Source organism: Alternaria triticimaculans (assembly GCF_023758025.1).
Source record: "Alternaria triticimaculans strain BMP 0046 chromosome Unknown scaffold_54, whole genome shotgun sequence".
In the NCBI taxonomy this organism is placed as follows: Eukaryota; Fungi; Ascomycota; class Dothideomycetes; order Pleosporales; family Pleosporaceae; genus Alternaria; species Alternaria triticimaculans.
In genome coordinates, this window is record NW_026056011.1 from 1 (window position 1) to 17,167 (window position 17,167).

Consider the following 17,167-nt stretch of genomic DNA (forward strand, 5'->3'; position numbering starts at 1 on the left):
GGGGGGGGGGGGGCGGCGGGGCGGAGGAGGAGAGGAGGAGGATGGGAGGATGGGAGGATGGGAGGATGGGAGGATAGTGGATCTCGTGGTAGTCATGATATCTGTCTCTTCAAGTATGTCTCGCAAGCGCGGGTGTGTAAATCAAAGAAGCTTGTTCATTGCTGGAATGTAATAAGCGTTATGGAAGCTGGACACCAGAGAACTCAGCGCAAATCTCCAGCAGCTTGTCCTGTGCTTTCTCATCCTCTGTTGCTTTGTGAGGTGTGCCTTGTCGCTTGCCCGGGTGGAAATAGCACCCGCTCATTTTGGCCTTCTCTTCCTCCCCCTCAGCAAGCATAACGTAGCTTTCCACCGCCGCATCAACGCTGCCTGGCGCCGAACTGCCACCCATCTTGGTAGCCACCCAGCCAGGATCCAATGCATTGCTTTTCACGTCAGGCCATCTGCGGGCGAAAGTTTTGGCAAGCAAGACATTGTGCAGTTTGCTCGCGCAGTAAGCCGCATTCGCGCTGTATCCGCTTTCGCCACGCTTCTGCCAGAGAACATCGTCTAAACTAGGTGAACCCGATTGATGCATCTCCGAAGAGAGGAATATCAGGCGCTTGGGACGCGTGATTAGTGCGGTGAGTACATATGGCGCGACGGTGTTGACGGCTGCTAAGGCGGGAATCCCTTCGTGCGTCTTGCGGAATGGGCCTTGGTATAGGCCGGCGTTGTGGATTACGCAGTCAAAGGCTCCGAGTTTATTGACTTCGTTTGCCATGTTCTTAGTCTCTGCAAGGTTGGACAAGTCGCCCGTCACGACTGTGTCAGCCCCGGGACAAGCTGTCGTGGCGTCCTTTGCACGTTGAGCGTTGCGCGCATGAAGAACTGCATCGCATCAGCGCCTGGGTGATGTTTAAGACGGGCATCTTAGATACATACCAACAGAATGTCCATTTGCGACGAGACGTTTGGCGACGGCTGATCCGAGACCGTCGGAAGAGCCTGTGATAAGAATGCGCGCCATCGTGTGGTGTGTTTCTAGGTGGTCTAGCGTTCGCAGGCTTGGACAGAATCTTGAAACCCGTGGGCGTGGGGAAGAGGCGTGAGCTTGATAGAAAGTGGCTATTGCTACGGCCGTTATGGCGTCGTTACGTCATGCCACTACAGAAACGGTGGATACGACGCGCTCGCACTCACAGCTCGGAAGTTACGAACTCCCGTGCCTCTCAGAGTGGACATGGCGGGGGAGGGAGAGTTGGCCCCGGCGAAACGCACCAACCCAACAGCCCGCCCGTCTCACGCCAGGCAGCACTCCTCCATCGACACTATTGGAGCACGATAATGTACCTTAATTCATCCCATGTCGGTGCGGCGCATTAGCCAGTGCTTATTTGCGATAAGCTCGTCGACTAGGTGCGCCTCGTAGCGATGTCTGTGCCAAAGAGCTCGGGTTTGACGCATCTCGGGCCAGATTGATCTCGGGTCAGGCGTGCCTCAGCGCACGAAGGCTGAGCTTTGGACGCCTTGGATGCAAGAGCATCACAACTTCAAGGTATATAAGTAACGTGTGTCGCGTCCATCGATATGTCTCAACACATCATCGCCAAACGACTCATCAGAACCATGTCTCTCGCAACAGCTCCCCAACTCAAAGTTCTTGTCAACGGTGCTGGCATTGCAGGATCAAATTTCGCCTATTGGCTCGCCAGAACAGGTCTGAATGCCTCCATCACCGTTCTAGAACGCTCGCCATTCCCTCGGCCCACCGGCCAGTCCATCGAGATCCGTGGTCCAGCCATCTCCATTGTCGAGAAGATGGGCCTCTTGCCAAGCGTTCTTGCACGCAACACCACGGAGGAGGGCACACGCCTGATCAACGCACAAAGCAAGATTATCGCCGAGTTCGGAAAAGGCGGCTTCACATCCGAGTATGAGATCCTGCGATCCGATCTATGTGGCCTATTCCTGGATGCGTCAAAGAGTATGAAGAATGTGAAATACGTGTACGGCGACTATGTCACAGCGGTACAACAAACAGACCAGTCGGTGGACGTGACCTTCGACAGTGGAGCAACAGACAAGTTCGACCTCATTGTTGGCGCAGACGGCTCAGCGTCACGAACACGCTCCCTTATCCTGGATGAAGAGACGCTCAAGGGAAGTTACAACTTCATCGGGCAATACGTCGCGTACTTCAGCATTCCCCGCCAGGAATCCGACACGAAGCACTGGTATTGGTACAACGCACCAAAAGGCCGAGGCTTGATGACGCGACCGCATCGCAACGGCAAGACGATTGGGTGTTACGTCATCATCACAACGCCAGCACATGGACACTACGATCCCCTCGTCGAAGCAGCGATGGAAGGCGGTCCCGAGAAGCAGAAAGAAATCCTTCATACGTATCTCGACGATGCGGGGTGGCAGGCTGAGCGCATCCTCGCCGGCATGGACGCATGCGACGACTTCTATATGAGCCGCTCAGCATACGTCAAGCTTCCTACATGGACAAACAATCGTGCTGTTCTTCTTGGCGATGCAGCCCACGCCACATTCGGTGTTGGCACTACCCTCGCTGTCGAGGGCGCATACTTCCTCGCAGGCGAACTCGGCAAGATAAAGTCCACCGACGATATCCCAGCGGCGCTCAAGCGCTACGAAGAGACGTACCGTAAGGTCCAAGGTCAAGGTGCGGACTTGCCGCCTGGCTTCCCTCAGTTCGCTTTCCCTCAGACTGCCTGGGCAATCAGGCTACGCGACGCGCTCGCATGGACGTTTTGCAAGACGAAAGCGTATAAGTTGTTGCCGGAGGACAAGCCGGATGATTCGAAGCTGCCGCCGTACGAATGGGTCGCTGTGTGAGTAGGGGGCTCTCACGTGTTTTCTTGCTTCACAACAACGATACCAAATGCGATCGCTCTATTATCGCCATCCTTCTCTCTATTCTATATGCGCTGATTAGCAGACACAAATACACCACTGTAACTACCCATATACTCACAGCCTACTTCGCTGTCTCTTCCATGATTCTTTGCGATATAAAGGGCTTCCTGCGCTGTCTCGATATGAGCAACGCACTCTACAACAGCGCTTTGTTACTGCATCATCCTTCGGTTGTTCTTGATAGCACCTCCATAGCCTGGAGCCTTAGCAAATCTAGCATCAGCTTGCGATGACTCTCACCGAACTTTTTCCTGGGACACATGCTTTGATCGCATTACTACCAGAGACGAGCCACAGCCTAAGGATGCCTCTGCTGTACGTGTCGACCCGCCTCACAGAGTGGCCCATCTACCAGTCTTTATATCGCAACATCTACCCAATATGCTTTCTCTTCGTCTTTCTTCTTCGCTACACCCGCGTTCTTATTAGTCTATACGGCACCTATAGATACCGGCCTACACCTATACCGCTCAACCCCACGTACCACATCAACGATGTCACAGTCATAATACCCACCACAGACCTCATGTCCGAAACACTGCATCACGTTGTCCGCTCCATACTCAACCAAAACGTACCCAAGCTCATCATCGCAACCGCCGGCACACAAGCCGCAGAACAGTTTCGCTCTTTCCGAGCTTCGTTCCCAGAGAGCAAGGTCGTGGTGGCCCATCGCGTCAAGGCCTCACGCCGGGAACAAACAGCCCAAGCCCTCAAGCAAGTCGAAACGCGGCTCGTCATTCTCCAAGACGATCACACATACTGGCCCCAATCCGCGCGCTTCATCGCTTCCGTGATCGCACCTTTCGAAGACACCAAAGTTGGCGCTGTGAGCGCCGACCTGCAAGCTCGGCACCGCGGACACCCCTTCTCCTGGCCCGGATTCTGGAACTTCATGGGCATGACCTACCTGATGCGCCGTTCCTACGAGTACCGAGGCACCTACGGCATCGACCGCGGCCTCTCAACGTTACCAGGCCGTTTCGGCGTCTTCCGCACGACTATCTACGCATCGCCCGAGTTTCTCAACGGATACCTAAACTCCTACATGCCTTTCAAGACCGAGCCCCTAAACTCCGATGACGACAAATTCCACACCCGCTGGCTGATTGAACATGACTGGAAAATGGGTCTGCAGGCTGGTGCCGATAGCGTCATGACGACAGAACTGGGCGAGTGGCCCAAGTTCATGAGTCAGGTACTTCGCTGGACTCGAACGACTTGGCGGAATAACCCGGCGCAGTTGATGGGTAGGCTGACGTGGGTGCGTCATCCCTTCATGAGCTGGAGTCTGCTCATGTGGTTCTTCCGTCAATCGCTCACACAGGAATCGTGCATGTATATGACGCTTCGTGGGACGCTGAAGCAGTACGGAAAGGCTGATTACTTCCCCATCAGCGCATCTGCGCTCACCATCTGGATCTTGTCGTTCAAGTTTGTCAAGATTCTGGAACACTTTCGCAAACATCCTCGCGATGTTGTGTATTTCCCCGCGTATCTTTTGTTTGGTCATTTGCATGCGTTTGTTAAGGTTTACGCGTTGTGCACTTGTATGAATGCTTCTTGGACTACGGCGGAGAAGGTGAATGGTAATCTGGGGAAGGGGAAGATGGAGGACGTAAAGACAGAGGACGTGGTAGCGGAAGACAAACGCAAGGAACCGGCTTCGAAGCGGGTTGCTTTGGATGTACCACCAGCTGTTCAAGATCGGCCGAAGCGGCCGGCTATGTTTGTGCGCAGGTCGCGGTATTATTCTCAAGCGCCTGGAGTGGGCGGATGGTTGGGTTGATGACGTTTGGGATTCTCCAACGTAGATTATAGTCGTGAGGATCTAGGGGTTTCAGCCGTGTGAAGACTGCTTTGCATCCTCGATTGAAGACTTTCAAGCGCCTGATTCGTATCAATTGTTTGATAGGGTACATCATTTATCTATAATCAAGCATACATTGGACAGTATCAGCCCAAGTTATCGGTCCAAGACGCTTTCTGAGTGCCTCGCGGGTCGTAGCTGAATCTATAGTACAAAAATGCTGTCACAGCATTCAAGACAAGAAAAAACACGCCGGCTCCCTTTTCCATGCGCTTTCTGTCCTGTTCGTTATCAAGTGCTCGAACAACTTTGGTAGCCGACGATGTAAATTTCAGGCAGATCCCAGTCCAGGCAACGACCATCAGGGAAGTGAAGACGTCGTGCCACACAATCTCAAGACTCCCACGCTCGATGACCGGAGCGATGAAGTACGGGAAGAGCGGCAGAGCAATGAGTAAAATCAACAGGAAGCCTGGCAGAATGACTTGTTGAAACTGATCTCGCTCGACAACCTGATCACGTTTGAGAACGCTGTAGAGATATACTGGCACGCAGAACGCTGCTCCAGATATGGGTACTACCAGACCACTCCAACGCAAGGTGCTTTCTTCAGGTCGGCCGAACGCATCTCTTGTAGCGGCAGAGGCGAAGTATAGGGTGAATGCTACGGATGCAGCGATAGAGATGTAAGAAAGACTGTCTGCCCCTGACGAGCTTATGGGGTCTTCCTTTTCGCTGGACTTAATCAGATCATCGATCTTCGGCCGGTGCCAAGTTACTAGGAGTTCGATGGTCAGGAACGAGGCCAGAAATAGACTTGCAAACGCTTTCGTCCATGGGATCCCGCTATAGCCGTAGAGTTTGACTATCTGTGAAAGGGTCACAGCAAAGACCACAAGACGAACATATCGATTCCTCAAAAGATCTGCGAGATCTCCTTTCCGAGAAGGGTCGCTGAACTCGTCTTGGAAGCGAAATCTGAGTAGTCGTATTCGCGCAGTACGTATGCGAGCCTTCCAGGGGTCTTGAGTCTGATGAATCGGCGGACTCAAGAGATAGTATAGGAAACGCCAGATTATTAGGCCAGCATCGATAGCGCACATGATGGGTGAGCTGCGTAGCTCAAGATTGACGTCGGCATCCACACCACATACAGCCCCAGCTGGCTGTCCCATGGAGTTCACAGCGAAGGCAGCGATACCCCAAAACGCGGAGGCCCAAGTTACATATTGCGGCGACTGCGTCACTTTGCACGAATCGTCAGTCGAGACAACACTTTCAGTTCATCCGACTTACTGATCAATTGACACGGAAGTTCTTTGCAGGGACGACGCTAGAACAGGGCGTAAAGCAAACACACGATGAATTGTATACGAGGAAGAAGTATCGCTCGAGGATACCGTTTTCAAGAACACCTGAGAGCATCATCTCCTAAGACTAATGCACTTGTTTCTAGATCCTAGGACAGATGCGCCGCTACTGCGAACAAGATGCGTGCTGAAGACAATCAGCCGCATTAGCTCTCAGCCCCCATAGAAGTCAAGATCTAGATCCAGGGCGGAACAGGAACGAGTACAGCCGACAAAAAGCAATCCACGTGGAACAACTAAATCATTGGCTGCATGCTATGATTCGCCGACTGGACTCGCAGTTGTGCGTTCGCGAGACCGCATCTCAACGGACCTTACCGTGCATGCCGTAGCGCGCAACACGGGGGGGTCGACAGGGCTGTAATATGATATCATTGCGGTGAAGTGCTGTCAGGGGCCTATCATCTGATGTTAGCCTGACAGCGGCCTGTCGCCATTGAAATCATGACATGAGACGATAGGTGTCAAACAGGAGATGGGTAACTCAGGAGACATCTCTTACACGCCCATCACATGAGGATACCTATCGCAACGGCAATAGGGGTCACTCCTGACTGCTTTTACATTGAATTCTGGTGAGGTATGCTAAGGATTGGACGTGCGCAGGCCCGCGATGGGTGAATGTTCCACATTTTTCACTGCAAGTACACTCAGGAGGTGCAGCGCGGCGGCATATATATGTGTCCCTATTTGCAGCCACCCCTGACGTCTCTACTGTCGTTGTTGGCGTCCCTAGTGCTGCTGTTGCTGCTGTTGCTGCCTTCTTAACTTGAGATGGAAAGAGCCCTCCACGCTTGACAGGCCCAAAATTTGACATCAATCACGCCCCTGACAGCCCTCAGTCAGATATCACCCCCCTGACAGCTTTTACTCATGACACGACATTAGGGAGCTATCACAACCAAGATCAAACGACAGGAAATTTGGTTTTGCAGGTCTATTATAGCCCTATCAACCCCCCCACGGTGCGCGTGACGGTGGCCTTGTGATGGGCCTGTTATCGTGATGGGCCACCCCGCCACCTTTTGCAGCCCGCGGAATCAAGGTTGTTTGAGCTACGCAGGATAGAGCTGAGTACACCAAAACTTGGCAGAGTGATCTGTAGACCTATGCGATAACGTCTGCCACCTAAATCTCTTTGGTGGAGCGATCTTGCGGCCGCGACTGTTGTACGTAGGTGGACGCTCTGTGGAAGGTTTGTGAGCAACAGCCTGACCACGCACAGCAGCAGCACTACCACCACGCTTCTTTGTTGTTCTTGGCTGCAATTGACGTTATGCCTTGCGCTTGCTGGTGTCGTCCAGCTTTCATGATATTTGTCTCCTTACGGGACCCGACATGTCGGCTAAATCCGTGCTCAATCTCTTCGGCGCAAGGGAATCGTGGGGTACTAGTCCTCCGCATGTCTGATACGAAGTGTATATAGTAGCATCGATCGGAGGAAACGGAATAATATAGGACGCGCAAATCACCACACGATATCGATGAAATTTGCGCCGGATGCAGATTGAACGATACGATGAACAGCCTGTTTAAGCCCCACATCTCAACCGCAATGTATACTTCAGCAAGATGCTCTTCGTAGTCTTACTCAATTCATCATCATTGAACGCATCATGTATTCTGTATTGTCGCATCTTGTGGCCCTTGCGGCCATATCGCATGTCACTTCGGCAGTCTCTCTGGAAAGTCGCCAAGCGCAGCAGAAAGTCACCATCGACCTGACGAAGAGATACCAGACGATCGACGGCTTCGGTTTCTCAGGCGCATTTCAGCGCGCAAACCTCATCGTCAATCTGCAGCAGCCCAAACAGCGCGAGGTTCTCGATCTACTCTTCAACACGACCACCGGCGCTGGCTTCTCAATTGTGCGCAACGGTATTGGCTCGACACCCAATAGCAACAGCGATTTCATGAACACGATCCTTCCCAAATGCCCAAGCACACCAGCTGAAGTCACTACTAACTATAGCGGGTACGTCTGGGATGCTAAGGATAGTGGGCAGTTGTTCCTCAGCCAGAGAGCACAAGAGTATGGCGTCAACACCTTCTACGCGAATGCATGGAGTGCGCCTGGATGCATGAAGACGAACAACCAAGACACCAACGGCGGCCAGCTCTGTGGTGTACGTGCATCCCCGAAGTTCCCTCATCGCGTCCGCTAACCTGCCCCAGGTCTCTAATACCAATTGCCGCTCTGGAGATTGGAAACAAGCCTACGCGAATTACCTCGTCGCATACATCAACTTCTACGCATCCGCCGGCGTCAAAGTCACACACCTCGGCTTCCTCAACGAGCCCGACTTATCCACCTCGTACGCCTCAATGCAATCATCTGGTACCCAAGCCGCCGAGTTCATCAAAGTCCTTCGCCCCACACTCGACCGTGCGAACCTGACTTCCGTCGGCATAAACTGCTGCGAAGCCACAGGCTGGAACGTAGCAACCCAACACGCACAGCAAATCGCCTCTGCCGGCGCCGAAAGCCTCGTCTACGCCATCACCTCGCATGAGTATACTTCGCGCATCAGCGGTACCATGCGCACCGCCGCTCGCGTCTGGCAAACCGAGTACTCAGACCTAAGCGGCGGTTGGAGCACAGCCTGGTATTCCAACGGCGGTGCCGGCGATGGCTTCACCTGGGCCAACACCGTCTTCAACGGTATCGTAAACTCCAATCTGTCCGCGTACATCTTCTGGGAAGGCGTCCAGGACCGCGCTACGAATAATAATAACAACGAGAAGCTTATCTTGGTTGATGGCCAGAACTACCAGGTTAGCAAGCGGCTTTGGGCTTTCGCGCAGTTTCGCGTCGTTAGGCCGGGTGCTGTGAGGGTGGGGGCGAGTGGTGGGGCGAATGTCAAGGCTGGTGCTTTTGTTAATGGGGATGGGAGTGTGGCGGTTGTGGTTATTAATTCTGCGGCGAGTGCGCAGAGTGTGGGTGTTGCGCTGGCTGGGTATCCGGATGTGAGGGCGTGGTACACCGATAATACTCACGATATGAGTGCCGTGACGGTGGCTGTGGGGAGTGATGGGACTGCGAGCGCAAGTGTGCCAGGTAGAGCGATGATCAGCTTTCTGTTCAAGAAGGCTGCGAATACGGCGATGTCGTAGAGTAGTGGATGTGGAGAGTGCACTGGCGGTTCGCGGGGCGGGCGCGCTAGGCGCTGAAGCCCCACCAAGTGAAGGCGCCACTTCCGCGTGACATGAGCTGAGGTCAGATCTTCAACCTCGAACAGACACTGCGTTATCCTTCGCCTTCCATCACTTGCTATGTGCCTTCGTATCTGTCCCGTGGAGTCTGTGAGGCCCCTCCAATACGAGCCGGCACGCTCACGGCGCGCTGAATGAAGCCAAAGCGGCTTCTCGACCCCGCTCACAGCTCGGTCCTTCTCCCCCAAGAATCGCGTCACACGTTATCGCATCGTATTCGCACGGCAACATGGCTATCTTACAATGCGAATCAGATTTTGTGAAAAAGTTCGAGCAGTCACCGCCATAACGGCCAAGGCTCGGTCCGCAAGAAGCCTACATTTCTCCGGTCGTAATCCGCAATGGGGAAAGGGGCCGATAGCTAATATTGAAAAGTGGACACCATCTACCATCTCCATGCTGGTGTTTCTATTTCCTATCCACACACAGGGCACATTGGGCAACCTGACCGTGCTATACGAAGTGCGCATGAACATCGACATGTCCCGAAAGCTTCCAGATAACGCTACGGGCTTGGTCTTCGTACAGATATAATGGTCATCATGGCTGCGATGCCAGACACGCATCCACACGCTCGCTTTTGACAATGGGAAAGATCTCATGCGCCATCGCGGCCCTTGTTCTGGGTGCGCAAGTCGCTGTTTCAACGCCAATCTATTCTCGACTTCAACCGAATGCGATTGTACAACGAGCTGCAAATGACACGCCTGTGGCAGGCGGCATCATGCCCGGTGCCTACATTGTCGAGTTCGCGGATGACGATGAGACACCGGAGTCATTCTACGCGTCTCTTGCAGCCAGCGGCGTACAGGTTGAACCTCGCATGGACCTGAGCTTCCGTTTCTTCAAAGGTGTCTCGTTCCAAGTCAAGAGGTCAAGCTCCAACTCGACTGGTGGGGACTTCTTGCGTCAGATGAAGGCAAAACCCCAGGTCGAGAACATATGGCCGACGCGCATCACCACACGTTCAGGCGAGGAAAGTGTTGCAGTACCCTCCCAGCAGAAGCACACCAAGCGGCAAACCACCTCCGAGCGTACATTCTCTCCCCATGTCATGACCCAGGTCGACAAGCTGCACGCGGAAGGCGTCACCGGCAAAGGTTTCCGCGTCGCTATCGTTGACAGCGGTCTCGACTACACCCACCCAGCACTCGGCGGATGCTTTGGTCCGGGTTGTCTGGTAGAAGCAGGGTACGACTTCATCGGCGACAACTACATACCAGGCAAGACACTCCCTGAGCCCGATGACGACCCCATGGACAATTGCGGTGGACATGGTACCCACGTTGCAGGCACCATTGCCGCTCAGCTCGAAGGCAACGAGTATGGCTTCACAGGCTCGGCTCCTGGAGCAAAGCTAGGTGCATACAGGATGTGGGGCTGCACATCGACTTCCACGAACGAGATCGAGCTGATGGCATTTGCTCGCGCTGTCGAGGACGGCGCAGATATCATCTCTTACTCCAACGGCGATGAGTCGGGCTGGGCGCAGGATGTACGTGCTGTCATCATCTCCCGTATTGTCGACTCCGGTATTCCTGTTGTGATATCTGAAGGCAACGGCGGAGGCCAGGGCATGTTTTACGCTTCTACACCGGCAACGGGGTACAGCGTCATGGGTACGGGAGCAGTGTCCAATACGAAATTCCCCACGTTCCTCGAGCGAGGCTCCTACACGACTGGTGCCAATGCTACCAGCAACGGCACGACCGACTTCGGCTTCTTGATGGGTGTACCTGAATTTGCTGCCGACACGACACTCCAGCTGTGGTCTGCTGCCGATGTAGATGACGCTTGCAAGCCCTTGCCCGATGATACGCCAGATCTGAGCCAGCGCATCGTGCTTCTGGAGTTCAAGGATGCAAGAGCAACCCAGTGCTATCCGCAAGATCAGGGCGCGAATCTCGCCGCGAAGGGTGCACGATTTATGATCTACTATGAGCGCAGCAACCTTACGATGCGGGACGAGCCATACGTCTACGCCGACGGGATCGAAGGAGTAGTCAAGGCTGTCCCATACGTTGCTGAGCGTTGGCTTTCCCTCCTGTCGCAGGGCAGCAACGTCTCCGTGACAATACCCGCGAATGGTACCCAAACGCACCTCGAGGAGCTTGAGAACAACGAGACCGGCGGATATGTCGCGGGTGAGCTGAGTAGCTGGGGCCCAAGTTGGGAGCTGAGCATGACGCCACAGATTGTATCACCCGGAGAGAACATCCTCAGCACGTATCCGACGGCTTTGGGTAGCTACCGCGTCATGACTGGTACCAGCATGGCAACGCCGCTGGTCGCAGGTGTCTACGCAATGCTTGGTGAAGTATACGGCAAGTTGGAACCAGAGCGCCTTCGCAGGATCCTCACACACACGTCCAAGCCACTTGCATGGCACGACGGTACGAAGGCATACCCCGACATCCTCGCTCCAGTCGCCCAGCAAGGCGCCGGGCTGATTCAAGCGTGGAACGCTGCCCACACCACTCTTGAGCTCGATGTCGACAGTCTCATGCTGAACGACACAGAACACTTCGTCGGCACCCGAACCTTCAGCATAAAGAACACCGGCTCCACCGACGAGGTCCTCGACTTGGGCCACCGCAAAGCCGTCACAGTATACACTTTCCAGCCCAACGTCCCCGACCTACGTACAGGCGTGTTCCCCAACCCCGCCGTTGAGTCATGGGCTACTGTCTCCTTCTCCTCCGACCGCATCAATGTCCCCGCTGGCCAATCCGCCAAGGTAACCGTCGACATCACACCACCCGTAGGTGTAAACGCAACCCTACTCCCCGTCTACAGCGGCTTCCTCAGCATCGGCGACAAGCTCCACCTACCCTATCTAGGCGTCGTCGGAAACATGCGCGACGTGCCCATCGCAACGGCCGACAGAGTCTACCTTGCGCAAGGCTACTCGCCCGCGCCTGCGAACGTATCCTACACCATCCCACGACCAGACCCACAGAACCCCCCAATGACCGACCGCGGTGACATGCAAAACACACCGAATGTATACGTCGGCACCATTGTAGGATCGTCGTTGGTGCGCGTCGAGGTTGTGCAGGGTGACAGGGTGTTGGGCGCGTTGGCTGGTTTCCCCCAGACGTACGTTGCGAGAGGTGAGGTGCGCGCGTACTTTAATGGGTTGATGGCGGATGGGACGGTGCTTGATGAGGGTGAGTATAGGATGAAGGTGAGTGCGCTGCGCATCTTTGGCAATGAGGAAAGTGAGGAAGATTGGGATGTTTTTGAGTCGGTTAGTTTTAAGGTGAAGTATGCAATTTAGTAGTGTTGTGATGTGGGTTCAAACTGAATTGATACGTTCTGAGAATGTCTTCATTTCACTCCTTCTACTTTGGTCAGCCTTGAACATGCACGATAGTTTGCAAAGTCCTGTCGCGTGGTCAAATGTCAAGGACAGCGGTTCGGATAATGTACACTATATTCCCCCAACGGGTAGCGATATCATAGGCGTGTGGACGCGGGCTCTTGCTCGCCCGCCGTGCAGATAGACTATTTCCAGCGCGGCAACGCCATGCGCGACTTTTTCTGGAATATTACGCCACGGCCCGAAGCCATACCCACGGCGCCGCAACACCGCGCTCAAGCGACTGACGAACGGCTTGTATCGCTCCGGAACTTTCCTTCTCCGCAACTCACCCGGGCGTCGAAACGCGCTACATCGACCACTGCCGGCGGTATCACGTCATCCTCTGCGACAACTACTGGCTCAACGCACGCAAAGCTTTAGCTGAAGGCATACCAACGCGCATCCTCTCCCCGCATCCTGTTCGACCCCACAGACTCTATCCGATGTCCCAGCAGCGGGAATCGCGAGCGTGGACAACGGCCTAGTCTCCGCTCCTCAGCCTCCTTCGCGCCATCTGGTACAAGCCGGCGTCAGTCTTGGCGTAAGGGTCGTGCAATTCTGACATTGAAGGGCTACGAGGTGCGATACATTGTGATCAGCGGAACCAAGGCCGTTGAGAAGAGCGCACGGCGGAGCAGCGGAGGGACACGATGCGCAATCGCACTGCGAGCAGGTATGACGTCGAGCGGATTAGTGATGGCGCCTGAGGGACGCATGTCATGTCAGACCCACTAGGGCTTCGCACGCTGCCGAGCACGCTACCACACGTCTTACCTAACGACAACAGCTGCCCCAGATTGAGGCTCTGCGCTACCATCCGTACCTTGCAACTCTTACCTAACGACAATGCCTTTCCCCAGACTGCCGCTCCGCATCCTCCGAAGTCTTTACATAACAGCAAATCTGCCCCGGATCGCGTCCGCAGCACTGGGTCAGCCCTGGTGTCAGCTTGCTTCCGTGCTGCTTCAACCTGCTTCCAGAAGCCGTGCTCACCGGAGTGGTTGCGTAGCTGCTTGTCCTTTGGCTCGGGAAGGTAGTCGAGTGCGGAGGAGGCCCGTTCTCCACGTGCTTCCTTCCCGAGTATTCCTCCGATACCCTCATATCCAGCGCCAATACTCGGACTTATATCTCCAAGTTGCGCAAGTCTCTCCGCGTCTTGGACGCCCATCGCAATAGATTCCTGGAGTTTGATACGACCATGTATCAGCTTGCGGCATTGCGATATAGCATTTCAGGTACTATACCAGCACACGACCATCTCGGGACTGTTGCGGTTTGGTTCATGGTGTAGCGATACAGGGTCGCATGACAGCCCTGAGGATCTGGATGCTCAAACTACACCTGTAGCGTGCCTGTGTACCATTGCAACCTGTTCACTAATGCGCCACTTCCACGCGACTCCGACCTCCTCTATATGCGCATGCTATCTCTGCAATCTCTTCGCGCACCCACGCATATCATCGATATTGACACAATTCATTCGAAAACGCGACAAGAATGACGCATTCTCGTTATTTCGCTATCTCGGAAAGCATTGTTGAACAGATCTCAGCGGACCCTCGTCCCACAACGTAGGCCCAGAAATCCACAAAAGATAAGCGTCTATTTCACTTGGTCCGAAGTGCTTCGGCCCTGTTCCGGTCCTGGCGCGCGTGCTTGTCGTCGCGCGCAGCAGTGGTGGGCGGCCTTGTCGCGAAGCTTGCCCACGCCACCTGGGATGCCACGACCGATTGCGCTCCCCCAGAGTGCTCTCGAACGCGCTCAACATGCACAGCGCGGGCGCTTGACACTGGTGACATTCGACGATGCAAAAAATGGAGTCATTTTACCGGGTTGGGCCTAGGTCGGCAAAACCTCGCTGTACCTGCACACATTTTTTTCGCGGCTTAGTGCGGCTCCAGGCCAGGTTGCCTCGGTCTTTCGCGGCTCCACGCCTCTCACGCCAACGTGAGCTTCAACCACCAGTGTCCACTACCGCGAAACGACCCACGTACCTGGGGAAACAATGCGCGCGCGGCGACCTCCACATCGTTCCTGGGTCTGTGCCAGCCGATGTCGGTCGGGCCGACGATTCTTGCATATGTAAATGGCAGACGGTCGCCCTTGGAGGCAGGACTCATTCTCGTGCGCCATCTCCTCTTGATACCCAGGAACACTCATCAGGGCGACATGGGCTTCTCCAACGACAAGATCAGCGACGACAAGATGGGCAACGACCTCGAATACGGCGCCCAGCTCAAGCCTGAGGACACCAACCCAACGGGTCAGACCGATGCCGTCTTTGGTGAAATCGTCGAGGGAGGACCCAACTACCGCAGCGTATGTTCCCATACCATCATTCCTACCCAACGCATACTGACATTCTGCAGGTCAGCTGGTGGGGTTCCTCCGTCATCATGATGAAGACTCAGATCGGTCTCGGTGTCCTATCAATCCCCGCTGCATTCGATGCTCTGGGCCTCATTCCGGGTATTATCTCGCTGCTCGCCATCGGATTGATCACCCTGTGGTCTGGATACATGGTTGGTACATTCAAGATGCGTCACCCCGAGGTGTACGGTATCGAGGATGTAGGACAGAAGCTCTTTGGGCGCACAGGCCGCGAGGTGCTCGGTCTTGCGTTCGCTTTACTGTGGACGTGCGTTGCTGGCTCCGGTATGCTGGGTATCTCCATCGGCTTGAACTCGTTGTCTGAACACGGCACCTGTACCGCTGTCTTCGTGGCGGTGGCCGCCTTCGTGGGCTTCGCTATTGCTTCGATCAAGACCTTGGGCAAGCTCTCCTGGATTGCGTGGGTTGGTCTTGTTGGCATCATGTCGGCTATCATCACCCTCACCGTCTCAGTCAGTCTTCAGGATCGCCCCTCTGCGGCGCCTCAGTTCGGCCCCTGGGAGTCTGACTTTGAGCTCTTCAAATCGCCTACCTTCGCTGAGGCATCGGCTGCTCTTTCCAGCATTGTCTTTGCGTTCTGCGGTATCCCTGCGTACTTCAACGTCGTGTCCGAGATGAAGGACCAGAAGGACTACTTCAAGGCTCTGTCGCTGTGTCAGTTCGTCATGACCTCGATTTACGTCGCCATCGGCATCGTCGTCTACTACTACTGCGGATCATACGTCGCTTCGCCTGCGCTGGGATCCGCCGGTGTCTTGATGAAGAAGGTGTGCTACGGTCTTGCGCTTCCGGGTCTGCTTGCCTCCGTCGTCCTGGTCACTCATGTAAGTTCCATCATCCCTCCTCCGTCTGCTTTTTGCGAACAACGTACTAACCTCAAACAGCTCGTCGCCAAGTACTTCTTCATCCGCACCCTGCGCGGAACCAAGCATCTCAGCCACCCCACCACCAAGCACTGGATCACCTGGTTCGGCTTCACCGCCGCCGTCTCCCTAACCGCCTACGTCATCGCATCCGCAATCCCCGTCTTCGGCGGTCTCGTCTCGCTTGTCGGCGCACTCTTCGGCACGCTCATGAGCTTCCAGCCCATGGGCTGCATGTGGCTCTACGATAACTGGCACCGGTCCAACCGCGACTGGAGGTGGAAGGGTATGGTCGCATGGTCCGTCTTCGTCATTGTGTCTGGCACGTTCCTCCTCATTGGCGGTACTTATGGTTCCATTGCCGGCATTATCGACTCATACAACAAGGATGGCGGAACCAAGGCTTGGACTTGCGCGGATAACTCCAACTCCAGCGGTGGTCACTAAGCGTGGCTGTTTGTTGGAAGGAGCGTCATGATTGCATGGTCGCTCCAGTCTTGTTCTTTAGCGTTGCATATGCACGATTCGAATGTATATATCATACCCTGGCTCAATATAAGCCGTATCTGAAGCTTTAAGTTTATTAACGTCTCGCAAAATTGTTGCTTTGTGTCGTTTGTTGATATCTTCTGTTTGGAATGAAAGGTGTGAGTCCTAATCGGCGACTATTTCTGGGGGACACCGCCATCATGCGCCGCGGTAGTCGCCCAAGGGATATTCGGTTGACAGCATATTGTCCCCTGGGGGAACTTCATGTGCGTGGCTTCCAGCTTTGGGGCGTGGGCGGCATTCGCGTCGATCGATCGGCTTTGAGGTTCCTGTGAAAGCAGCAGAATTCCGCATGATCTACCAAGACTGTCGCAAGCTTGAACCGCGTCGCAACTGACTCATCTTAGTGATACCATGGCGAAAGGATGCTACGCTGGTATCGTGGCAGTGCGGTCGTTGTCCAGAGGAGCTGTTATCGCGTTTGGCAGCGGGGTGCTTCGAGGAACGAGCGGAGTGCAAAGTTGACGGCTTCCTGCAGCAGATTGGATTAAAGAAGACGCGAGCAAAGCAACAGACTGGTAGGAACTGATGTATGCAAAGACTGTGAAGGAGAGTCGCAAAGTCGCAAGATAAAGAAAGCAAACGAGATCGCAAAACACATGGCGACAGCAACACAACCTACCTTTAGCCTACTAGGTGCCTTAAACCCGAATATTCATTCTTCGCCTCCGGGTGCGAC

At 54.6% G+C, this 17,167-nt stretch overlaps 5 protein-coding genes across 5 annotated transcripts; 4 read left to right on the forward strand and 1 right to left on the reverse strand.

The window, feature by feature from the left end:
• Positions 1-178: 178 nt before the first annotated feature.
• Positions 179-1,009, reverse strand: J4E78_011037 (uncharacterized protein; the record flags this gene model as incomplete). The annotated part of the gene is made up of 2 exons (XM_049371611.1): positions 179-870; positions 925-1,009. 2 exons carry the CDS (start codon positions 1,007-1,009, stop codon positions 179-181), a joined length of 777 nt encoding a protein of 258 aa, XP_049216667.1.
• Positions 1,010-1,608: 599 nt separating this feature from the next.
• On the forward strand, positions 1,609-4,717 carry J4E78_011038 (uncharacterized protein; the record flags this gene model as incomplete). The annotated part of the gene is made up of 2 exons (XM_049371612.1): positions 1,609-2,843; positions 3,226-4,717. The coding sequence occupies 2 exons, from the start codon at positions 1,609-1,611 to the stop codon at positions 4,715-4,717; spliced, it is 2,727 nt and encodes a 908-aa protein (XP_049216668.1).
• A 3,007-nt stretch (positions 4,718-7,724) lies between these two features.
• J4E78_011039 (uncharacterized protein) lies at positions 7,725-9,222 on the forward strand (the record flags this gene model as incomplete). The annotated part of the gene is made up of 2 exons (XM_049371613.1): positions 7,725-8,234; positions 8,284-9,222. 2 exons carry the CDS (start codon positions 7,725-7,727, stop codon positions 9,220-9,222), a joined length of 1,449 nt encoding a protein of 482 aa, XP_049216669.1.
• A 495-nt stretch (positions 9,223-9,717) lies between these two features.
• J4E78_011040 (uncharacterized protein) lies at positions 9,718-12,601 on the forward strand (the record flags this gene model as incomplete). Its single annotated transcript, XM_049371614.1, has 3 exons — positions 9,718-9,723; positions 9,751-9,843; positions 9,917-12,601. The coding sequence occupies 3 exons, from the start codon at positions 9,718-9,720 to the stop codon at positions 12,599-12,601; spliced, it is 2,784 nt and encodes a 927-aa protein (XP_049216670.1).
• Positions 12,602-14,854: 2,253 nt separating this feature from the next.
• Positions 14,855-16,386, forward strand: J4E78_011041 (uncharacterized protein; the record flags this gene model as incomplete). The annotated part of the gene is made up of 3 exons (XM_049371615.1): positions 14,855-15,004; positions 15,055-15,900; positions 15,961-16,386. The coding sequence occupies 3 exons, from the start codon at positions 14,855-14,857 to the stop codon at positions 16,384-16,386; spliced, it is 1,422 nt and encodes a 473-aa protein (XP_049216671.1).
• Between the last annotated feature and the right edge of the window lie 781 nt (positions 16,387-17,167).